This window comes from the organism of the source record quoted next, unplaced genomic scaffold (assembly GCF_019419815.1).
Source record: "Pyrus x bretschneideri cultivar Hongxiangsu unplaced genomic scaffold, Pyrus_bretschneideri_v1 Contig26, whole genome shotgun sequence".
Lineage (NCBI taxonomy): Eukaryota > Viridiplantae > Streptophyta > Magnoliopsida > Rosales > Rosaceae > Pyrus > Pyrus x bretschneideri.
This window is the reverse complement of record NW_025999568.1, coordinates 4,981,800-5,004,722: the sequence shown is the minus strand read 5'-3', so window position 1 is coordinate 5,004,722 and position 22,923 is coordinate 4,981,800. Positions and strand designations below refer to the sequence as shown.

The 22,923-nt window shown below is 38.7% G+C and overlaps 2 protein-coding genes and 1 long non-coding RNA gene across 5 annotated transcripts; 1 reads left to right on the top strand and 2 right to left on the bottom strand.

Annotated features, from left to right (window-relative positions):
- Nucleotides 1–120: 120 nt before the first annotated feature.
- On the top strand, nt 121–2,369 carry LOC125478691. Its single transcript, XR_007259459.1, has 3 exons — nt 121–872; nt 1,695–1,832; nt 2,126–2,369. It is a non-coding gene; the product is annotated as an uncharacterized LOC125478691 (long non-coding RNA).
- Nucleotides 2,370–18,745: 16,376 nt separating this feature from the next.
- LOC108867940 lies at nt 18,746–19,878 on the bottom strand. Its single transcript, XM_048587148.1, has 3 exons — nt 19,546–19,878; nt 19,085–19,334; nt 18,746–18,780 (listed from the first exon to the last, which is right to left on the bottom strand). The coding sequence occupies exons 1-3, from the start codon at nt 19,876–19,878 to the stop codon at nt 18,746–18,748; spliced, it is 618 nt and encodes a 205-aa protein (XP_048443105.1).
- A 346-nt stretch (nt 19,879–20,224) lies between these two features.
- On the bottom strand, nt 20,225–22,480 carry LOC103957164 (calcineurin B-like protein 10). 3 transcript variants are annotated; one of them, XM_009369272.3, is made up of 9 exons: nt 22,338–22,480; nt 22,051–22,225; nt 21,838–21,920; nt 21,635–21,694; nt 21,167–21,275; nt 21,014–21,066; nt 20,803–20,883; nt 20,606–20,718; nt 20,225–20,500 (listed from the first exon to the last, which is right to left on the bottom strand). In XM_009369272.3, the coding sequence occupies exons 1-9, from the start codon at nt 22,407–22,409 to the stop codon at nt 20,446–20,448; spliced, it is 801 nt and encodes a 266-aa protein (XP_009367547.2). In that variant the 5' UTR covers nt 22,410–22,480; the 3' UTR covers nt 20,225–20,445. The 3 variants fall into 3 exon arrangements, with proteins under 3 accessions (XP_009367547.2, XP_009367548.2, XP_048443069.1); XM_009369273.3 differs by having other exon boundaries at nt 20,648–20,718; XM_048587112.1 differs by lacking the exon at nt 20,225–20,500 and having other exon boundaries at nt 20,507–20,718.
- Nucleotides 22,481–22,923: the final 443 nt, after the last annotated feature.

The following is a 22,923-nucleotide window of genomic DNA, read 5'->3' as shown; positions in this document are numbered from 1 at the left end:
TTGGGACAACTTAGATTTTTTTAAAAGCTGGGATGAAAAAAAGTTGTTGTTTGAATTGTGTTTGGTAACCCAGAAAAAAGCACTTATTTTTAAAGTTGCCGCCAGAAACAGCTAAAAAGTGGAAGCAACTATTTGTTGCTTTCAAAAAACAGCTTTTTATTATGAAAACACGGGTGAACAGTACCGTTTAATGAAAATTTTCAAATGGCCATCCTACCTTCTCGCATCTCACTTCTCACTTTTCTTCCTTGCTCTGGCATCTCACTTCACTCCTTCCCGTTCACTTCACTCCCTCCCGTCCACTCATTCACTTCCCAACTCCTAACTCCTAACTCGTCACCCCAAGACCCGATCTCCAACCTGAAACTTCCTTCCTCCCAGCGATCTCTGTCGTTCTCCAGGTCGATCTCTCTCGTTATCTTTTCTGGGTTCTGTTGTTTTTTTATGAATTTCTGGGTTCTTTGCTTTTTTATGGAAAATGTGTTAACTTTTCTGGGTTATTTTTTTTGGGTTAATAGCTTTTTCTGGGTTTAAAGAGCTTGTTTTAGACATTTGATTTATGGGTTTTGTTGCTTTGTTTGTTAAGCATGAAACTCTATTCCAGAGTCTCTTTTTTAAGTTTTTCCTGTTTCAATTTTTTTTTGTAGATCTGTTCGAATCTGGGGTTCATATATCTAAGGGTTTCATTAATTTATTGGTTCTATAATTTACTATAATTTAAGGACACTTCTGATTGCATTTTTTTGCATTGCTGCATTTCCAAGAATATTATATGCATTTTCTTGATTGTTTGGGAATTGGTTTCAGATTCTGGAGCCACTTATTGGGAAAGTTTGGAAATTGGAAGATTTTGAATCACATCCTGCTTACTGGTGAGTTCTTGCTTTGTATTTTTCTTCAACGGTGTTTTGGATGGTTATTTTTTGTTTGATTTTCTTATTATCTGTCATATTATATATGTCATGTATTGGATATTGGCAATTAGTTAGAGTGGATTTTTAGATTAATTAACATGAATGATGGGTTCTTCAATAACAAATCTTGAACGAATATTCAACTACAAGAGGAGTGCCTTCGTGAACATGGATGCATGTGGTGCATGGTTGTCATCAGGTTGTGCTGTAAGGTGGTGTGTTAAGGGTTACATTCTTATAATGGATTAATAAACTAACCTCTAATTAAAAAGAAGAAGAAGAAGAAATGATTAGGTCACTGATTGAAACTTGATATAGAGATGCTTCAACTTTTCTAATTCTAGACTTCTAATGTGAAGGCTTTCACTAGTACAATACCCAGTTAGAATAGGACGACTTTAATCTGTAAGCACAATACCCAGTTAGAATAGGACGACTTAAACATCATCTTACTACAGAATAAAAGCAAAAGAGTTACCATTGTAAAATCCACCAGCTGAATGTGCAGCAGAGGGATCTTCATAGGCTAAACATGCGTTGCCTTTGTTTTTTCCAGACTCTTCTGTGTATATTATGATATTATATGGCCATTGATCCTTATAGCCATGTTTCTGCTTGATTCTTCCCACCTAAACATTAACCTAGCATTAAGTAACCAAATAAATGTATACCAATTTGTGTTCAATGATCTTGTTTCTATTGAAATCTGTTTCCGCGATAGTGCATGACCAGGAATTTGTAGGATTTTGGAAATGATGTAATTTGGTTTGATCTATGTAGGCTTTGGATAAAATTCGACTTGAGAGCCTTAGAAAAGCAAGCTCGATGCTCAGCCGGAGCTTTTCATCAGGATTGTGCCTGACAAGGACAACAAAACCCTCTCCATCATCGACAGTGGAATTGGCATGACCAAAGTAGGTAAATATTTTAGTAAATTTCACTTCTTTTAGTTCACTTATTGATCTACTTGGCTTCCAAGAAAATCCTACAAAATGGATTCACGTAGAGATTTTGGGTAGTAAAAATTGCATCTTGTATTGAAGCTGACTCCCCTGGTTAAAACTATTGTATTTGTAATCGCTTAAAATTGTTCAGAAATCAAAACATTGAAAATGGAATGGTTAGTTATGCTTGGTGTTATGTTAATTAAGTACTAATCATCTATGATTATGTTCATAAGCTGTCAAGCTGATTGCACTTGGTTTCTGTAGATTTGGTGAACAGCTTGGGTACAATTGCAAGGTCTGGAACCAAAGAGTTCATTGAAGCATTGCAAGCCAGAGCTGATGTAAGCATGATTGGGCAGTTTGGTGTTGGTTTCTACTCTGCCTATCTTGCTGCCGAGAAGGTTATTGTGACCACCAAGCACAACGACGATGAGCAATTCATCTGGGAGTCACAGGCTGGTGGTTCCTTCATTGTCACAAGGGATGTCAGCGGCGAACAGCTTGGTAGAGGCACCAAGATCACCCTTTTCCTTAAGGAGTATCAGGTAAAGAACCAAGCTAATTGATTAAATATTTCTTTTATATGATTAAAGAGAAAAATTGGGTACTAATTTTTTGTTGGGTTGTGATCAGTTGGAGTATTTGGAAGAGAGGAAGATCAAGGACCTTGTGAAGAAGCACTCTGAGTTCATCAGCTATCCAATCTATCTCTAGACTGAGAAGACTACCGAGAAGGAAATCAGCGACGATGAAGAAGAGGAAACCAAGAAGGAAGAGGAAGGAGATGTTGAGGAGGTTGATAAGGACAAGGATAAGAAATCAAAGAAGAAAAAGATAATGTTGAAGGATCACATGAGATAGAGGCATTAAGAAATAGAATAACAGCAAGTTTAATGAATGCATCTAATTAGACTACCTTCAAGTACATTAACAATATTGTAATAATGAATCCTAGCTATTCAGTCTAAAATATTTCAATTGAAATAGTTTGTCATACTAATTAATATTTAAGATAAAGTTTATAAATATTATTTTTTTAAAAATAAAGTATATTTAGTAATTCACCTTTATTAGTTAAGAAAATTAAATTAATAGCACATGTAATATTATACCCTTTTTGGTCATTTTACACAATTATAGCTGTTTTACATAAAAGTTTACCAAACACTATCATACTGCTTTTTTTTCAAAAAGCACTTTTACAAAAATATTTACCAAACACTCTACTGCTTTATTTCATAGCTGCTTATTCTTATAGCACAGTAGAAGCAACTTTTTTTCAAAGCACATCAATACCAAACCAGCCCTGAATCGCTTCGAAAAACTTTGCAAACCATTGCCGAGATGCTTGCTTCAATCCATATAAAGATATGTTAAGGCGACAAACTAAATTCTCCCCTTGTCGCTGAAGACCTGGAGAAGGAAGCATATATATATTTCTTCATGAAGATCACCATGAAGAAACGCATTATTAACATCAAGTTGATGGAGGGACCAATGATGGGAAGCAGCAAGAGCTAAGAGGCAGCGAACAATGATCATTTTGGCGGTGGGAGAGAAAGTATCATGAAAGTCAATACCTTCAAGTTGTGTATAACCCTTGGCAACCAAATGAGCTTTATAACATTAAATGGAGCCATTTGAATGATGCTTGATTTTGTAGACCCAACGACAACCAATGGGAGATTGGCCAACGGGAAGAGTAGTGAGAGTCCAAGTATTGTTGGCTTGTAATTTGGAAGCCATGATAACCTACCAATGAGGAGAAGCAACAACTTCGACATAAGTCTGGGGTTCAACCTTTTTAGTAATAGTTGCAAGAAAAGATTGTTGCGTGGGTGAGAAACGATGATAAGTAAGGTAATTAGCAAGTGGATAACATGTACATGTAGTGTGACCAGATGACGAAGATGACGGAGAAGCTAGATGGGTAAGCTTAAGAGTAGGGCAATCACAGTCTTGCAACTTTAGAGGTAGAGAGGAGTGATGGGTAGAGCGACGAAGCACTGGTGTAGGAGATGCAAGAGGCACAGATGGTGCAGAAAGGGACTCTGAAGGTGTTGCAATAAGAAGTGCAGAAGGCTCGGTAGAGACAGGAGAATCTGGAGAAGACTCGAGCTGAAGGATGGTAGTAGGAGAATCACTAGACTGTTGGAAAAAAAAAACTTAGAGTACACAACTCTAGCACAAGTGTTGGAGAGACAATACAAGTAAACAAATTACTTGTATTACACAAACAAACTATTACAACACAAACTATCAAAGACACTCTTGAGAAGCTATGACACTCACTCACTTTCTAGAGACAAACTCTAGAACACTCACACTCTTACAAGACTATTCTTTCTTCTCACTCACTTGCTTGCTTGGTTTGTTGTTGATTTTGTTGATACAAATGGTGTGGATGCCTTCTCCTTTTATAGGCATGGATGGAACCTTGGAGAAGCATGGACACACTATGCTAGAGATATCTAGATAATTCCACTAACTTCCTAAGCTAGAATTATCTACACTAATCTTGCATGTTGGTGGAAACCTCACCATTCTTCTAGACTCTTCCACCAACTTAAGAAACAACATTCTAGTCATTTCTACAAAGTACTACTTTAACTTGGATAATCTAGCTAACCAACCTTAGTGAATGTTCTAGAATTCTTTATTCTAGATTTGTGTAGGTCCTTTAATGAGATGGGGTTGATTGCTTTAACACTCCCCCTCAACACCATCTCATTCTTTACTTTACGCTGGGTTGACAACGCTTCATCTTGAACACCCATTTGTATGAGATGGGTTTCACATTTCTTAGCCTTGCCACTGGATCCCAAATTTGATATTTCTTTAACGCATCGACCTCTTCTCTCAACTTTGAAGCACTCAGGTCCAGTTGCTTCTTCTTCTATGATTGCGTTGACGTATCTAGGATTTTGCCTCCAGATTCTTGTTGACCTCCTTAGTTGTGATTATGGAGTTGATACTTCCACTTCACTAGGTCTATCTTCTTCTGGTTGTTGATATATGTCAGCTTGGCAAGGGTTTTGGGGCACTGTTTGCTCAACATCATCATCATCAAGCGAATCTTCAGACTTATCAGGTCTCGACTGGATTCGAACAATTTGCTCCCCTATCTTTTGCTGCAACTTATCTTCTATCTTTCTTGAATCAGGCAACGCCTCTTTTTCTGAGGACCACCAAGAAGATGCTTCATCAAACACCACATCTCGTGATGTGTAACACCTTCCATTCGTAGGATCACAACATTTCCACCCTTTTCTTTGGCTGTCGTATCCCACAAAGATACATCGGACTGCCTTCTTGTCAAACTTGCTACGTAAATGACTTGGAACAAATACGTAGCACACACAGCCAAAGACTCGAAAGTAACTAATTGTCGGTTTCATATCCCACAGTTTCTCAAAGGGTGAGACAAATTCTAACCTGGGTTGAGGAAGTCTGTTGATCACATAAGCTGCAGTTCTCATTGTTTCGGCCCAAAACCTTCCTGGTACATTCTTGGCATGGAGCATACTTCGACATATTTTTGCAAGATGCCGGTTTTTTCTTTCCGCTACGCCATTCTGTTGTGGCGTATTGGCACAGGTGAACTAGTGACGTATTCTACATTCTTGTAGATACTGGGAAAACTCATTCAAGGTATATTCTCCTCCATTATCTATGCGTATGCAACGGATCTTCTTTCCTACTTCTCCTTCAATTGTCTCCTTAAACTCTTTAAATTTTGAAAATGTTTTAGATTTTTCTTTCATAAAGAAAACCCACACATACCTCGAGAAGTCATCAATGAATGTCACCATGTACCGCATCCCACTTATCGATGGTTGCTTGACGGGCCCGAACACATCAGAATGAACTAACTCCAACGCCTCTTTCGGTTTAAACTTTGACTCTTCGTATTGTAGTTGATGTGCTTTACCATACTGGCATCCTGCACAAATCGTGTCTATTCTCACGTCAAGCTGAGGTAGCCCCTTAAGCATTGACTTCTTCATCATCACATTTAGCTTGTGATAGCTAACGTGTCCCAATCTCATGTGCCATAAATCTGCTGTCTCGTTCTTCCTTGTCTTGTCTATGTATGCAGTTTTTGCTGACATTACATAGACTGACTGCAGTCGCCGTCCCTCCATTGTTGGCATCCCTAAGATCTTGAGGTGTCGATACACCTTCACATCTCGTGGACCAAACAAGACATAATTTCCCAACGACGTCAGTTGCGGCACTGAAAGCAGATTTTTCTTCATACCTGGAACATGGTAGACATCTTGAAGTGGCACATGGTTAGTGCTGTATCAGGGCTTAATTACTGTTTTACCGATGTGAGCAATTGGTAGCCTCGAGTCATTAGCCATCACCACTAAGTGGCCTCCTTTGTACTCAGTCAGACTTTGTAACTTTTTCTCATCACCTGTCATATGGTTTGAGCAGCCTGAATCCACGATCCAATCATTCTGGTAGTCAATTGACTCCAGACTTGTTGCTGTGAGAGCTGACTCTTTCTTCTCTGTAGCAATAGATGCTTCACCGTCCCATTGTTCCTCCAAGGCTAGAGACGCAATGACATCCCAATCATCTTCACTTTTCTTCTTTGAGTTGGCGACGTTACTTTCTGCAGGCCTTTTGAACCAGCAATCCTTCGCCATGTGACCATTCTTTCCACAATTGTAACACTTGCCCTCAAATCTTTTATTATTCTGGGACTGACCACGATTGCCGTGATACTTCGGAGCTCTCCCTGGCCAAGAACTCCCTCCTCCTTGATGACCTTTTTCCTTGTCACCATTTCTTTTAGATCCACCACCAGCACGCTGCTTAAAGCTGCCTTTACTTTTGGTGTAGAGCGCTTCCTCCTCACCTTTTAACGAGACCCCTCCCATTTGCTTTGCCAAAGCTTCTTGATCGGCAAGCAAATTCTCGAACTCAACAAGTGATGGTTGGGTTGGCCATCCTTGTACAGCGGCAATGAAGCCTCGATATTCGGGTCTCAATCCATGGATAATTATTCTTTTTATCCTGGATTCTACAATGGCAGCACTAGGATCTAATTCAGAAATTTCATGGCAAATAGACTTTACCTTGTGGAAATACTGCGCAATCGTCATGTCCCTTTGGGCCACTGATAATAGCTCGTTCTCGAGAAGCTGCAGTCTTGTATCGTTCCTCTTTGAAAAGAGTGTGGCGAAGGTGTCCCACGCTTCTTTTGGTGTCTTGGCCTTCCGTATGTGCTCCAACATGTCATCTTCAACTGTGGTTTTTAAGGCAAACATGACCTTACCTGCCTTGATCTTCCACTTCCTCAAAGCGCCGCTAGTGTCTTCTTCTGGCTGCGTAACTTCATTACCGCCGACGACATCCCAAAGATCTTGGCCTTGTAGGTAAGACTTCATACATGTCGCCCACGTGTTGTAATTTTTGTTGTTCAACTTCTTGATTCCTCCAACAACTTGAAGGTCTCCCATCGTGTCGGCAGAGCTTCGATAAGCCGAACAAGATTAACGAATAATCTTGCGAAGTACTAAACTTCTCACGATTCTCAAAAGCTTTAATAGAGACGGTCCCTGATCGTACCGCTCTGATACCAATTGTTGGAAAAAAAAAAACTTAGAGTACACAACTCTAGCACAAGTGTTGGAGAGACAATACAAGTAAACAAATTACTTGTATTACACAAACAAAATATTACAACACAAACTATCAAAGACACTCTTGAGAAGCTATGACACTCACTCACTTTCTAGAGACAAACTCTAGAACACTCACACTCTTACAAGACTATTCTTTCTTCTCACTCACTTGCTTGCTTGGTTTGTTGTTGATTTTGTTGATACAAATGGTGTGGATGCCTTCTCCTTTTATAGGCATGGATGGAACCTTGGAGAAGCATGGACACACTATGCTAGAGATATCTAGATAATTCCACTAACTTCCTAAGCTAGAATTATCTACACTAATCTTGCATGTTGGTGGAAACCTCACCATTCTTCTAGACTCTTCCACCAACTTAAGAAACAACATTCTAGTCATTTCTACAAAGTACTACTTTAACTTGGATAATCTAGCTAACCAACCTTAGTGAATGTTCTAGAATTCTTTATTCTAGATTTGTGTAGGTCCTTTAATGAGATGGGGTTGATTGCTTTAACATAGACTCGGTGGAGAAGGAGGTGGAGGTGAAGAAGGGCACGGTAAAGTGGGGTTTGGAAGTAGTGGTGATGGAGGTGCAGGTAAGGAAGGGAAGATGAAGAAGAATGGCAAGGGAAAATATGTTCATGAAAAACAATCTCGGCTTGTAAAAAATTTGTGAATGGTAAGATTGTAAAGCTTGTACGCTTTTTGACTAGCAGGGTACCCCTAGGAAGACATATTTGTGAGCTCGGGGGGCAAATTTGTGAGATATATGGGTGTCGGTTGCATAAGCAAGACAACCAAATACTTTAAGATGGGAAAAAGAAGGTTGTTTAGAGTAAAGCCGTTCAAAAGACGTTTGATGGGAAATGATTAGGGTAGGGACACGATTAATGAGATGGACAACTGTTAGCACACATCCACCCAAAAAATGAAGGGGAATATTAGCTTGGAAACACAAGGCATGAGCAATTTCAAGTATGTGACGATGTTTGCGCTTGACTACCCCATTTTGTTGAGGCGTATACACACAAGAGTGTTGATAAATTACTCCATGGTCTTGAAAGAAACCATGAAGTAAAAAAAATTCTCCGCCATTGTCTATTGTTATTTGGCGAATGAATGTATTAAACTGAGTGTTAGCAAAAGAGAAAAAATCTTTAAGGATAAGTTACGTTTCTGATTTGTGTTGCATAAGAAAAATCCATGTGAAACGGGAATAATCATCCACTACGGTTAAGAAATATTTTGCTTCAGAAGTAGAAGCAATTTTATAAGGACCCCAAATATTGCAAATAATCAAATCAAACAGTTTTGTAGTTGTAATGGAACTGACACCAAAAGGTAAATGATGCGAGAATTATACGCACACAAATTAAACCCTCTTTTTATCAATTGTAGTATAAGTATAAGTAGGGATCGTTCTTAACCGGGGATTAGGAGGGATTGCAAAATCACTTGGAAACTGACTCAAAAACGTAAAATAAAGTTTAAAACACTAAACTAGACTCAAAGAATGCAAAACTAAACATTTAAAACACTAAAACAAACCAAAGGACTCAAAACAGCCCCAAAACACTCAAAACTGCCTTAAAAACACAATCTGGGCAGTTTTGAGCACTTTGGTGAATTTGGACGAATGTGTGTAATAAATTGAATCAAAACACTTATAAACACAAACTAAGACACTTTAACACTAAACTAGACTCAAAGAATGCAAAACTAAACACTTAAAACACTAAAACAAACCAAAAGACTCAAACAGCACCCAAAACACTCAAAACTGCCTTAAAAACACTTTCTGGGCAGTTTTGAGCACTTTGACTACTTTGGACGAAATTGGGTAATAAAATGAATCAAAACACTTAGAAACACAAACTAAGACACTTTCTAACTAAGTTGGACACTAAAGCAAGGGGGGATTGAGTTTTGGACGAAATTAAACTAATTGCACAGATTCTAATTAAAACAGATTGTAAGTATGAATGTGATGGAATTGAATGGATGGGATGGCTAGCTAAGGGGTTCATCTCCACACATGTTACACTTGCATAATAAAAAGATTTCCAATTGCATTTCAATAAACCATGAATTCTCAACACCCCAAGTTAACCGTGATGCACTAATTAACCTTCAAATCTTCCTAACGTTATTGAATTGGATGATTGCATACGACAACCCAAAACATTCCCCACAAGTCCCCTACATGATTGCATAATAGAGATACAAGCAAGAATCATTACGCTCTATGAAAATTATAAGTGTTGACGAGGCATTCGTTACTATGATTGCATGAAACTTATGCCAAGAATTCGTTTAACGCGATTGTTTATAAGCAACCTCCACTACTTGTGAATATAAGTTCGTAACTATTAGGTGAAACTCACTTATATTCTAGCGTCATATTCATGCATGAAAATTAAGCGTATACTCTCAATAAACATACATAAATAAGTTATCAATCAAACAGTTAAACAAATTGAATCCACAACTTATGAAACGCAATTAGAAGTAATCAAATCAAAATGCAAGCATAAACATATATTTTGAATCCCCCCCTAGCCAAGGGGGGGGTTTAGTTCCTCATACGTACAAAACAAAGAGAATTGAAATTAAACATTGGAATCGAGGAAAAGAAACACCTAAACATTCCAACAACTCAAACTTGAATTGTATGAACGTTTAGGCACTCTTCTCCTCCTCTTCGTTGTAGCACAAGGTCTAAGGATAGGTTTGGAGGGATGGGGAGTTATGGATGGTGTAGAATGATGTGTTTAGGATAGGGATGGATGTAGGGGACCTCAAGGCTTCTTTTTGAGCAGAAAATATGAAGAATGGTGAAGTATGGATGTGTTATAGAGAGGGGATGAATTTCTGGCGTGAATGGTGAATGAATTGTGTATGAATGGGAATGAATGAATTGTGGCTGCAATGGATGCTTATTTATAGGTGAAAAGGAGGGAATATGACAGCTAGGAACTTGGTGGAAATCTGAAATGGTGATGGGAGATGCATGTGGCTGATTTATGCATGTGATTAAAGGGTAATGACAGCTAGGTTATGATGATGAATGCATGTGCAAAGTTGGATGAATGATTATGGGTGCATGTGGCTGATTTATGGTGCAATGATGAAAGGCAAAGTGCATGTGGCTGATTTGTGAAGGGAATGCATGTGGAATGAATGTGTGAATGATGGCAGATTGTGTATGTGAATGATTAGGGTGAATGTGCATGTGCTTTGACAGCTAGGTTGAATAAATTAAAGGGAGTGCATGTGGCTTGGCTGGAATGATTGGAATGCAATCTGAAATGGGATGTGTTGGTGTGAATTTCTGGTACAAAGGGCCTCCTTTGGTCTTCAATTTCGTCCATCTACTTGGCTTCAAGTATATCCAATCCATTTAACGCCCCAAACTACTCCAAAATGCACCAAAATGCACCATTTTGCATACTTTGCCCTTAGAACCTGAAAACACACAAAAGAAGCATAAAGGACTAAAATAACTAATGAAACATAACGTAAATGCACGAGAACAAGCCATTTAAGTCGCATGAATATGCTCCTATCAAATACCCCCACACTTATCTTTTGCTAGTCCTCGAGCAAAACAGAAAGAAAAACAAAACAAAACGAAACGAAACAAAACAAGTAAAACACAACCTAAACCTTCCAACAATCGTCTCAGGGATTTCCAATGCACATGACATGTTAAAAATCATCATTCTCACAGATTTTAGTCATCTTCACACTTAAGTACATTCTTAATCATAGTCACCACATACTATTTCACAATTAAGCATTTAAAACCATGTTTTGAATGTAGTAACATGCCTTAGAGAATTTGCTCAATTCCTTACAAGATATGCACTCGATTTTCACTCAGATTTTCTAACTACACACCCTAATCTAGTCATTTGTGAGAAGATTAATGAAAACGAACACTCACATATATATATCACAAAGAGAGCAATTTCTGGAGTTAATAAGCATGTTTAGATATGATCTCATGAATGGAATGCTACTACTTAGACGCGAGAACCAGTGACTCCATAAGCTCATATCAATTCCAAACTCCACATTTTGAAACACATAACACTCAAGATAGAAGTCAAAGGGTTGTAACGGGGCTAGGGTATTGGCTAACAATGAAAGGTGAAGGATAAACAAACATTCTTAAAGCAATAGTGAGCAAAGTATTGAATTAGGCACTTAGAATTCCCTTAAGAACGCAGAAGTCAACTTTGAGCACCCAAGGGAAAATCACACAAAACTTAGGGCCATATTCAACTTTTTGGACCCTTTCTTCAACCATCAACGCTCGTGAGTTCATTCTTACTTATTTTCACTCTTTTTTTTTTTTTTTTTTTTTTTTTTTTTTTTTTTCTTCTTCTTTTCTTTTTTGAATCTCAAAACATACATATAAACGTAAGAACAAACTTTTACTCCCCCACACTCATTTTCTTGCATAATGTAACTCAAAAGGAATTCATTTAAGTCATGCTCACTATACTTTAAGAACAAGGGTATAGGAAAGTCCTACTCTAGGCTAGGTGAGGAAAATGTGGGTAAACAAAGAATAAAGGCTAAACAAGGCTCAACGGGGTTAAAACTTACAACATATATGAAATATGGGAAGTAAGGCTATTTGGCTATGGTGGTGGTTACACAACTTCATCTTGATATGTGTTATGCAATTCAATGTCATGCTTTGAATGAAACGGATATAAGTTCTAGCATTTAGTTCTATCATGATATAATTGCATTCTAAGTAGCAACCAAGCAAGGAATAATGAGATCATGCAACAACTTTAGAAAACAAAGAATCACAGATTATAACTCTCCAAAGAAGGTAATGGCTCGAGTCTCACAGGGTTGTAGCGTTTGTTTGAGTTCCTTCCTTCAAGCATGTTACAAAAACGAATTTTTCTTTTATGATTGCATGTGAAGTCATACATTATAACCATAACCAAGCATATACCAAGAGTAAATCAAACTTTTCTCTATGTTTATAACTCTTTTTAACAGTCATGCAATTACAAACCAAATCCTTATCATTGTGTTGGAAGGTATCCTAAGACACAAACACACAAAAACGACTTAAAACACTCTTTTTAGGCTTTTCAAAACATGTTTTTCAAATTTTTATGTGATTTTCGGAGTTATAAAACAAAACATACTAAAACACTCTAAAACATCTTAAAAACACCTTAAAACAGCAAGGAACAACATTTGAAGTTATGGGTGATAAAATCCCACGAATTTGCATCAAATATACTTAGTTACCCCCCCACACTTAAATCAAACATTGTCCTCAATGTTTTAAGCATAGATTCACACAAAACATAAGTAAACACACAAAAAGCAACTAAACATACTAAACATGGCAGAATGTAGTTAACAAAGAGAAGAGTTTAGAGACGCAAATCTGGTTATATAGTGTAAATTCCATCTTCTCCTTGGTAATTGCATTGAGGCTTGGATCTTTGTGATTCCACAGGCTTACTCTTGAACTGCGCTGCTCCCATCGTTGATTTTCCTTTGTGCTACTCTTGAACTGGGCAGCAGGCTTCCTTTGGTCTCCCCCGAAGGTCTGAGCTTCATTCTCTTATCTGTTTCTTTGTTCAATCTCTCCAATTCGTATTGAAGAGGGTTAGAGGATAGCTCAGCAAAGCTAGGTAAGCAACCAGGGAATAGAGTCTAGATAGACTCCAAGTGCCGGCTGATTGCTTCTTTCACTTTGCCATGCAAGTAATAACAAAGACAAAGGAAAAGACAGGGAAAGAGCATGATATGAGATACCTTTGCTTTTGACCTTGATGATATGAGATACCTTTGCTTTTGAAGAAGCGGTGAATGAATCAGCACATGTATTTGTTGTGCTGCTTCCTCCTGGGTCATCTGTACTCCAGGCATCTGGTATCATCTTTGGGGAAGAAGAAAGAATTGAGTGTTTCGAAAGGCTTTGCTGGGAGTGCGCCCTCAGAGGTGAGGAAGAGTCGGGCATTTTCTTCAGGTTTGCCTTGCCATAAAAGATGAAAGTCGACAAATATAGGGATTTCCCAATAGCAAGTGGTGGTACTGTTCTTTTACCCTTGTCGACAAACGTTTTGATCCCGCAAATCCAGCTTTTTGAAATAGTGACGACTCTTCGATCTTTGAAGACGCCTCTTCGATTTCTGAGCAGGCGCTTTCTGAAAAGCAGAGAAAGCGTCGCCGAACTTTGCGCTTGTCGGCTAAAGACGTGTAGTTGTGATGGTGGCCTCCACGTGTCGAACGCGTTTTCTGAAAAAGCCGAGGGAGCGTCGCCAAACTTTACGCCTCAAATTCCGGCTTTTTGAATCGGTGGACGCGTTGCCTTGGCTTTTTATAGAGCTATCGATCACTGCCAACTTACACACTCTGAAGATTTCCCATTCTTGATACTCGTCTCCGGCCCTTTTGAAAATTTACTCCGTCCACCCCTTCTCTTTGAACACTTTTGAAAAATGGCAAACCCATCGAACCTTAGCTTAGAATTGAGTCTCCGCAGTGATACGGGCGTGCCGCGTCAAGGTAACGTATGACGCCCTTCTTTCTTATCTTCTAACGGTCCTCTTACAGGTGAAGACTCCGTGATGCAGGACGCCACAACAGCTACGATAGTAGCTCGGAACCTCCTCACTCCCAGAGATAGTCAGCTGTTTTCAGGACGGTCCGATGAGTTGGCCGTTCAAGAGTCCCTGGCTCTCAACGTTCAGTGCGCAGGCTCTGTGTCCAACATGGGCCAACGCCTCCTTGCTCGCTCCCGTCAGGTTGAATCTTTGATGGCGGAGGTGGAGAACCTGAAACAAGAGATCAAACAACTTAAGTACGAGAATAGAACTTTGCATGTGCTTGCCAATAACTATTCGTCGGGCATGAAGAGGAAGCTTGATGAGATGCAAGAATCTCAAGGTCGGATGCAAAGTGACCGTCAACGGCTTGCGTCTTTCTTCCAGGGGCACCTTTTTCCTGGGTCATCCAGCGTTCCGCCAAGTATTGGGGACTGGAATGCTCTATATCCGATGCCTCCCGCTCCTATGCCTCTCGCTCCGATGCCTCTTGCTCCGATGCCTCTTGCTCCGATGCCTCCTACTTCGATGCCTCCTGCTTCGATGACTTCCGCTTCTAGAGTTTTGCCTCGTGGTGGGTCTTCACGCAAACAAAAACAAAAACAACCTTTGTGAAGCTCCATTTGTTAGATACATTTGTAATTTCTCGAAAATTAATGAAAAAGCTTTGTTTTATTCACTGTATTGGGTTGCCTCCCAAGTAGCGCTTTCTTTAACGTCTTGCAGCCGGACGAAGAACACAATCATGCCTTAATGGAACCCACGGCATGGAGTTGATCATTGAATGGATGATGATACTTGAAATGTTCCGGCAATGGTTGAATTTCAAGAGTGGGTGCTCTAATCATTGACATCAACAACATATTAGTCAAAAACGACTTTGGATTTTGAGTTGGTGGCTTACCTACATGCTCCAATAAGAACTTAAGTACATCCTCCACGAAATGCTTCTCAAAACATTCAAGAATTGGATCTTTGTATGGAGTGGAATAGAGATCTGTCCTAAGATCCATGTAAACTCTTTCACCAAATTGGATTTGAGTAGGTGCCTGCAATGAAGAATGTAACACACGATTAATTGAAGTGGGAATTGGAATTTGAGTTGGTGGCTTACCTATGGGCTGCAATATTGGCTCTAAAGTCGCAGCACATTCAACAAATGCACAAGGGATGTTTTCATTCAGATTGGACATTCTGAAGGTTGTGGCTGTGTGATCCACTCCAATTTCCTCCTTGATGAATTCAAGATGCTCCTCAACCACTTTTTCCTCGTGAATTGTTGGAAAGGTGTCCAAGATGTCTTTCTTCCCCTCATCTTTCATGGATTGCATGAACCTGCCAGGGAAGGGTGCATTTGGGGGAACAAAGTTAGAAATAATTAAATTTGGAACAACCTTACTTGAATGGGGTGGTGTAGGAATATTGGGAGGTTGCGGCAAGGGTTGTTCTTCCCTTGCTGTGCCTTGTGCATCCTCCTCCTCTTTGAGCAGTAGCAATTCATCCATGGGCTCATCTTCAACCATTTGTTCTTGAATTTGTTCCATGCATTCTGCATTCTGCCTAAATTGACTGTTCCACTCAGCCAACTTTTTTGCTTGATAGAAATCCTCAATTGGTCGCCAAAATGCGTCTTGTTGAAATGGTTGAGCTTCCCTGCCCTGCTCCACAGAATTCAGTTGTTGAATAACTTCCTTATAATAATTTGATATACCTGAATTTGGATGTGAAGATTGAGGGGAAGGCTGTGGTGGTGCATATGAATCCTCATATGGTTGCCAATATGTTTCTTGGTGAGTCTCCTTAGCTTGATTTTGTGAACCCTGCACCAAAGAGTTTAATTCATTAAGAATTTGATTATAATCTATTGACGAATTTGAGTTTGGTTGGGCATATTGAATATGAGGTGGCTCCCAATATCTTTCTTGTTGAATATTTTGAGGTTCCCACCACATAGAAGTTGAATGATCACTCCAATCCGAATTGTAAGTATTGGAAAACACGTTATTCCTTGATTGAAGATCAACTATATCAACGTTTTGCATTTGGGACCTTTCCATGAGCTGTGACAAAAGATAAGCATTATCAAGTGCCATGTTGTGCTTCTAAAATCAACAAAATAAAACTAAAAATATATACACACAAACGAAAATAAAACAATCCAAGAGATTAGCAAAGTTGCTATTCCCCGGCAACGGCGCCAAAATTTGATGCGAGAATTATACGCACACAAATTAAACCCTCTTTTTATCAATTGTAGTATAAGTATAAGTAGGGATCGTTCTTAACCGGGGATTAGGAGGGATTGCAAAATCACTTGGAAACTGACTCAAAAACGTAAAATAAAGTTTAAAACACTAAACTAGACTCAAAGAATGCAAAACTAAACATTTAAAACACTAAAACAAACCAAAGGACTCAAAACAGCCCCAAAACACTCAAAACTGCCTTAAAAACACAATCTGGGCAGTTTTGAGCACTTTGGTGAATTTGGACGAATGTGTGTAATAAATTGAATCAAAACACTTATAAACACAAACTAAGACACTTTAACACTAAACTAGACTCAAAGAATGCAAAACTAAACACTTAAAACACTAAAACAAACCAAAAGACTCAAACAGCACCCAAAACACTCAAAACTGCCTTAAAAACACTTTCTGGGCAGTTTTGAGCACTTTGACTACTTTGGACGAAATTGGGTAATAAAATGAATCAAAACACTTAGAAACACAAACTAAGACACTTTCTAACTAAGTTGGACACTAAAGCAAGGGGGGATTGAGTTTTGGACGAAATTAAACTAATTGCACAGATTCTAATTAAAACAGATTGTAAGTATGAATGTGATGGAATTGAATGGATGGGATGGCTAGCTAAGGGGTTCATCTCCACACATGTTACACTTGCATAATAAAAAGATTTCCAATTGCATTTCAATAAACCATGAATTCTCAACACCCCAAGTTAACCGTGATGCACTAATTAACCTTCAAATCTTCCTAACGTTATTGAATTGGATGATTGCATACGACAACCCAAAACATTCCCCACAAGTCCCCTACATGATTGCATAATAGAGATACAAGCAAGAATCATTACGCTCTATGAAAATTATAAGTGTTGACGAGGCATTCGTTACTATGATTGCATGAAACTTATGCCAAGAATTCGTTTAACGCGATTGTTTATAAGCAACCTCCACTACTTGTGAATATAAGTTCGTAACTATTAGGTGAAACTCACTTATATTCTAGCGTCATATTCATGCATGAAAATTAAGCGTATACTCTCAATAAACATACATAAATAAGTTATCAATCAAACAGTTAAACAAATTGAATCCACAACTTATGAAACGCAATTAGAAGTAATCAAATCAAAATGCAAGCATAAACATATATTTTGAATCCCCCCCTAGCCAAGGGGGGGGTTTAGTTCCTCATACGTACAAAACAAAGAGAATTGAAATTAAACATTGGAATCGAGGAAAAGAAACACCTAAACATTCCAACAACTCAAACTTGAATTGTATGAACGTTTAGGCACTCTTCTCCTCCTCTTCGTTGTAGCACAAGGTCTAAGGATAGGTTTGGAGGGATGGGGAGTTATGGATGGTGTAGAATGATGTGTTTAGGATAGGGATGGATGTAGGGGACCTCAAGGCTTCTTTTTGAGCAGAAAATATGAAGAATGGTGAAGTATGGATGTGTTATAGAGAGGGGATGAATTTCTGGCGTGAATGGTGAATGAATTGTGTATGAATGGGAATGAATGAATTGTGGCTGCAATGGATGCTTATTTATAGGTGAAAAGGAGGGAATATGACAGCTAGGAACTTGGTGGAAATCTGAAATGGTGATGGGAGATGCATGTGGCTGATTTATGCATGTGATTAAAGGGTAATGACAGCTAGGTTATGATGATGAATGCATGTGCAAAGTTGGATGAATGATTATGGGTGCATGTGGCTGATTTATGGTGCAATGATGAAAGGCAAAGTGCATGTGGCTGATTTGTGAAGGGAATGCATGTGGAATGAATGTGTGAATGATGGCAGATTGTGTATGTGAATGATTAGGGTGAATGTGCATGTGCTTTGACAGCTAGGTTGAATAAATTAAAGGGAGTGCATGTGGCTTGGCTGGAATGATTGGAATGCAATCTGAAATGGGATGTGTTGGTGTGAATTTCTGGTACAAAGGGCCTCCTTTGGTCTTCAATTTCGTCCATCTACTTGGCTTCAAGTATATCCAATCCATTTAACGCCCCAAACTACTCCAAAATGCACCAAAATGCACCATTTTGCATACTTTGCCCTTAGAACCTGAAAACACACAAAAGAAGCATAAAGGACTAAAATAACTAATGAAACATAACGTAAATGCACGAGAACAAGCCATTTAAGTCGCATGAATATGCTCCTATCAGTAAACAACTTTGCTTGGCTAAAGGACAAACATCACAAGCATTATTTGACTTGAAAGGAAAATGCAACAGGTTTTTCGACATGAAATCTAGTCTAGAAGATGATAATTGACCCAGACGTTGATGCCACAACTCTGTAGGGGAGAGAACAAGGTTGCAGACTCGGCATGGACTACTAGATGTTGTGGGAGTCAATGCCACCAAATAATAGAGCCCTCCGTGTTGCTTACCCAAACCAATCACCGTCTTCGTCGTCAAGTCCTGCATAACACACTACAAAGGAAAAAAGGTTACGGAACATGTAATCCACTTGTAATTTGACTCATAAACATCAAATCTACTTTGAAAGTGGGCACACATAACACATCTCGCAACAAAAAAGTAGAACTCAAAGGGACATTCCCAGTGGAGACTATGTGAGCTTGCTTTCCACTTGGTAATAAAACTGATGACAAATGGGTATTTTTGACACCATTAGTGAGTAAATCTGATGAGGAGGTTATATGATCCGTTGCACGACTATTGATTATCCATCGATGTAAGGGCAAATGGGATGTTGACAAACCTGCCTTCATGGCAACGACATTAGCTTTTGGAGGAACGGATGCATCACGTCCTTTATTATTCATTATGTGAAGGATTTGCTGGAATTGGTTGTTAGATAACCCGGACATCACCGACTTCATCTCCTCCAAAGTGGCACATTCGGAAACTTGATTCACTGAAGAAAAAGAGCTGCCTTCCTTTTTAGAAGGCTTGCTTCCTTTTTGAGGCTTGACTTTGTGAAGACGATGCCCCGGTGGATATCCATGAAGCTGGTAACAAGTATCAATTGTGTGATAGTCATGAGCACAATGAGTACAGTGCAGGGGCTTGCGACTGGAGGACCCACGTGAAGCATCTTGTCAAACAGCCATAGCTGTTGTCTCAGTGACCCCACATGAAGCAGTAAGAGATCTTTGTTTCTCTTCTTGGGAAATTGAAGCATAGGCCTGACGAACAGTGGGAATCATTCATCAGTAAGACTTGTCGTCGAATGGCACCATAGCACTCATTGAGGCCCATAAGAAACTGCATCAACTTGTTCCTTTCATTCTGCGCTCCACATGTGCAGGAAATGGAGTCACTGTAAGGCGCTAATTCATCCCACAATTTCTTCAACTTTGTGTAGTACGCAGCAACTGAAAGTTGGTCTTGAGTAAGAGAAACGATGTCCCGTTGTAACTGGAAAATATGAGGAGCATTGCTTTGTGAAAAACGCTCTCGCAATTCCTCCCAAATTGCATGAGCATCAGTCATGTAGAGGATACTATCAGAAATTTCTGAATCAATGGAGTTGATAATCCACGCAACAATCATATTGTTGCTTCTCTGTCATGTAGCATGGTCGTCCGGTTTGATCTTCTCGGTAGGCTGTGTGACAATACCATCAACAAAGCCGAGCTTGTTTTTGGCACTTAGGGACATCCTCATCGCACGTGACCAGGTAGAGTAATTGTCCCTATTAAGGGGCTTCGAAACCAGCATCATAGATGGGTGATTTGAATGATGGATAAACAATAGGTTTGAAACATCAGCCTTGGCATCAGCCGCGGTCGTTAGTGGCCATGACTGTCGACGGAAAAAACTATTGAAAAATAGCAAACAAAGGGTCAGTAGCAAGAACTATAGGATTTTGACCTAGCTCTTGATACCATGTAAAAAATAGAGTAAAAATATATTTTGCAGAAGTGATTTTCTTCTATTGATACCAAGACATTTATACAAAGAAGAACTCTTGATAGAGAAATAAACTATCCTACATTCTAGATATACAACAGGAAAATAAATCTATACAAATCAATTACAAATTTATTTCCTAAACTAAGCCAAGATATAGGAATGATATCGTTGAATACTCTACATAGCAGAGCATTACCAACATTTTCAGTCTTCGACTCCAGTGTTGAAAATAAAACTCGGAAAAACAGTCGTGATGTCCCTGGCGTGTCAATAACATAATTAGAACACGTTTAGGAGAAGAAATGGATTGGGGAAGAATATAAAAACAATTGAACGCGAAGGAATGACAGTAAGGGAAAGGTACTTTAAATATGGAAGGGTCATGTTCTTTAGGAGTGTTGGGTACCGAGTAGCATAGGCTTTCCATTCGTCTTTGCCAATTTTTTCATCCTTGTCAACGTCGGCATCCTCAAACGTCTGAGCTAGAAAACATAGCTTTGAGAGTGTAAAACTTCATAATAAAGGTAAAGAACACAAGTTTAAAACATCCACAATTCTTGCCTTATCGACGATAGCTTCCAGAGTTTCATCCGGCATCTGAATGCCGGATTCCAACAAAGTAGCAACCACCATTTGCCTGACCTGAAAGCAACTGCAGCTTTTAAGGTAGAACCGTAGAAGTAATACAACAGACGAATTAATTGTTTACAAAACTATGATGAACTGAAACGACAGAACTTGTTCACAGTCTCAAACACATCAAGATACTTACTTCTTCCCGCCCGATGTATCCGGTTTGCCTCAAATCATACAACCTAAATGCGACTGCAAGCAACCAAAGAGAAAGAAGAAGACAATGTCATTTAACACGAAACACCTCCAAACTTATTGTTAAGCAGCTGACATTGGGTTGTTGAGTACTTACAATCAATCTTGGCCTCAAGAGAAGCATACGGATGAAACACACTTAGTGCGTGGACAAACTCCTCAAATTCAATCACTCCATCTTTCTTTTCGTCAAAAACATCAAACACCTACATCCCATTTCATCACAGATTAAAAGGAAACAGATCAAAATATATGTTGGTTCAGTGTTCAGACAAGATTGATAACGTAAATCGCTTGGAGTCACATTACGACAGTTGAAAAAAATGTTGCATTGACGTGGAAGGATGAAAAAGCGGCTATTAAGCTAAAGAATGTCACTAAAGAATAAAGATTATGAAATCTTCACACTTTCCTTTTTGCTTGAAAAAAAAAAAGGCAGCAACTAATTAATATATGTACCCGGAAGAGAAATTAGAGCGGATGTGCTCTCCCTATGCATCCGACATCCAGTCTCCCTTCCCGCAGTTAGGATTAGATTAAATTAGAGTATCATAAGCGAGCTTACCCTATCAAGAAAAAGATTTTCACCAGCTAGAGTTTTGAAAAGCGCCAACCTCAGCTCCTCCTGGACATCAACAACAAATAAAATTTCAGCTACTAATAAATGAAAAAAAAATCAAGGAAAAAGATATAATTTCCACGACCCATGTCAAAGAAATTAAAATTAAAAAACAAAAAATTGTAGAAGACGTGCATAAGTTGATGAACCTTGTGAAGTAATCCATCGTCGAGAATGGAGCTACTTAACTTGTTAAACAGTTCGCGCAATGCTTCCACTTCATTCACACTAACTGAGAGAGAGAGAGAGAGAGAGAGAGAGAGAGAGAGAGAGAGAAACATTATTCAATTAATTATTTATTTATTTAAAAAAATATTGTCATTTCTGAAAAATTATATACTGAAGAAAAGCTATGTACAAACATGGAGAGGTGGCGGCGAGTCGAACGACGTCATCGTGGGTGAAGGAAAGGCGGTGAGGTTGACAGTGGCAATCGAAGCAACCAGCTAAGCTGAAGATGAAAGCCTCGACCAGGCCAATCAGTGGTCTGCAAAACGCACAGAGTGTCTCGCCGATCTTCAGCGAGCTCGAACTCGTCTGAATTATTCACAGAAGCAGCACAGATTGGCGTTTGAGTGAAATTTTCTTTCTAATTATTTTCTCGGGAAACAAACAAAGAAGGATAAAAGTTAGAGAGTGAGAATAGTACCGTAAAGCTGTAGGCGGAATAATCTATACGAAATAGAAGGTCACGGATTTGCAATCTGGGTCTCTCAGCCATCGGCGTTTGCAGAGAGAGAGAGAGAGGGAGAGAGAGAGAGAGAGAGTTTGCCTGTGAATGCAGAAGGAAGGGAAAATATTCGTATTATCTTGTTTTATTTAAATATAACTTGAAGTTTATTGAAATGCTAGAAAGACAAAAAATTTAGTTATTAATTCAAATTTTGTAAATAATAAATTTATCATCTCACTGCTTACTGAGTACATTATTATTTTAAAAACAAATCATGAAAAGGACTTTTGAATTAATTTAATTTTTCATTCTTCATTTATTTGATTTTGATTGGACTATTACAACCCTACATGGTGGACAAGTGATATGCTATTATTGTAGTTTTTAATGATAGAAAAATGGAATGTGGGTTTGCCAACCGGATTCTCTCTTGATTTTTTTGTAAGGATTGAGAAATTCGTAAATCGTGTTTATGAATCGTAAATTATGTAGTTAATTTTTGTTAGATATTGTTTGTATTTAATTTTAAATAATAAATTTAAAATAATTTCTACTTGTATAA

Bases quoted from the DNA above. Each gene is read 5' to 3' on its own strand.
- LOC108867940 (XM_048587148.1), bottom strand. From the start codon at position 19,878: ATGATTGTTGCGTGGATTATCAACTCCATTGATTCAGAAATTTCTGAT. The intron at 19,335-19,545 runs GTCTTACTGATG...ACTTGTTACCAG, and splicing joins ATGGTGCCATTCGACGACAA to CTTCATGGATATCCACCGGG. The intron at 18,781-19,084 runs GTTTGTCAACAT...TGTGTTATGCAG, and splicing joins TGTCGTTGCCATGAAGGCAG to GACTTGACGACGAAGACGGT.
- LOC103957164 (XM_048587112.1), bottom strand. From the start codon at position 22,409: ATGGCTGAGAGACCCAGATTGCAAATCCGTGACCTTCTATTTCGTATA. The intron at 21,276-21,634 runs GTAAGCTCGCTT...AATGGGATGTAG, and splicing joins AAAATCTTTTTCTTGATAGG to GTGTTTGATGTTTTTGACGA. The intron at 20,719-20,802 runs GCAAGAATTGTG...TTTCTAGCTCAG, and splicing joins TGGAAGCTATCGTCGATAAG to ACGTTTGAGGATGCCGACGT.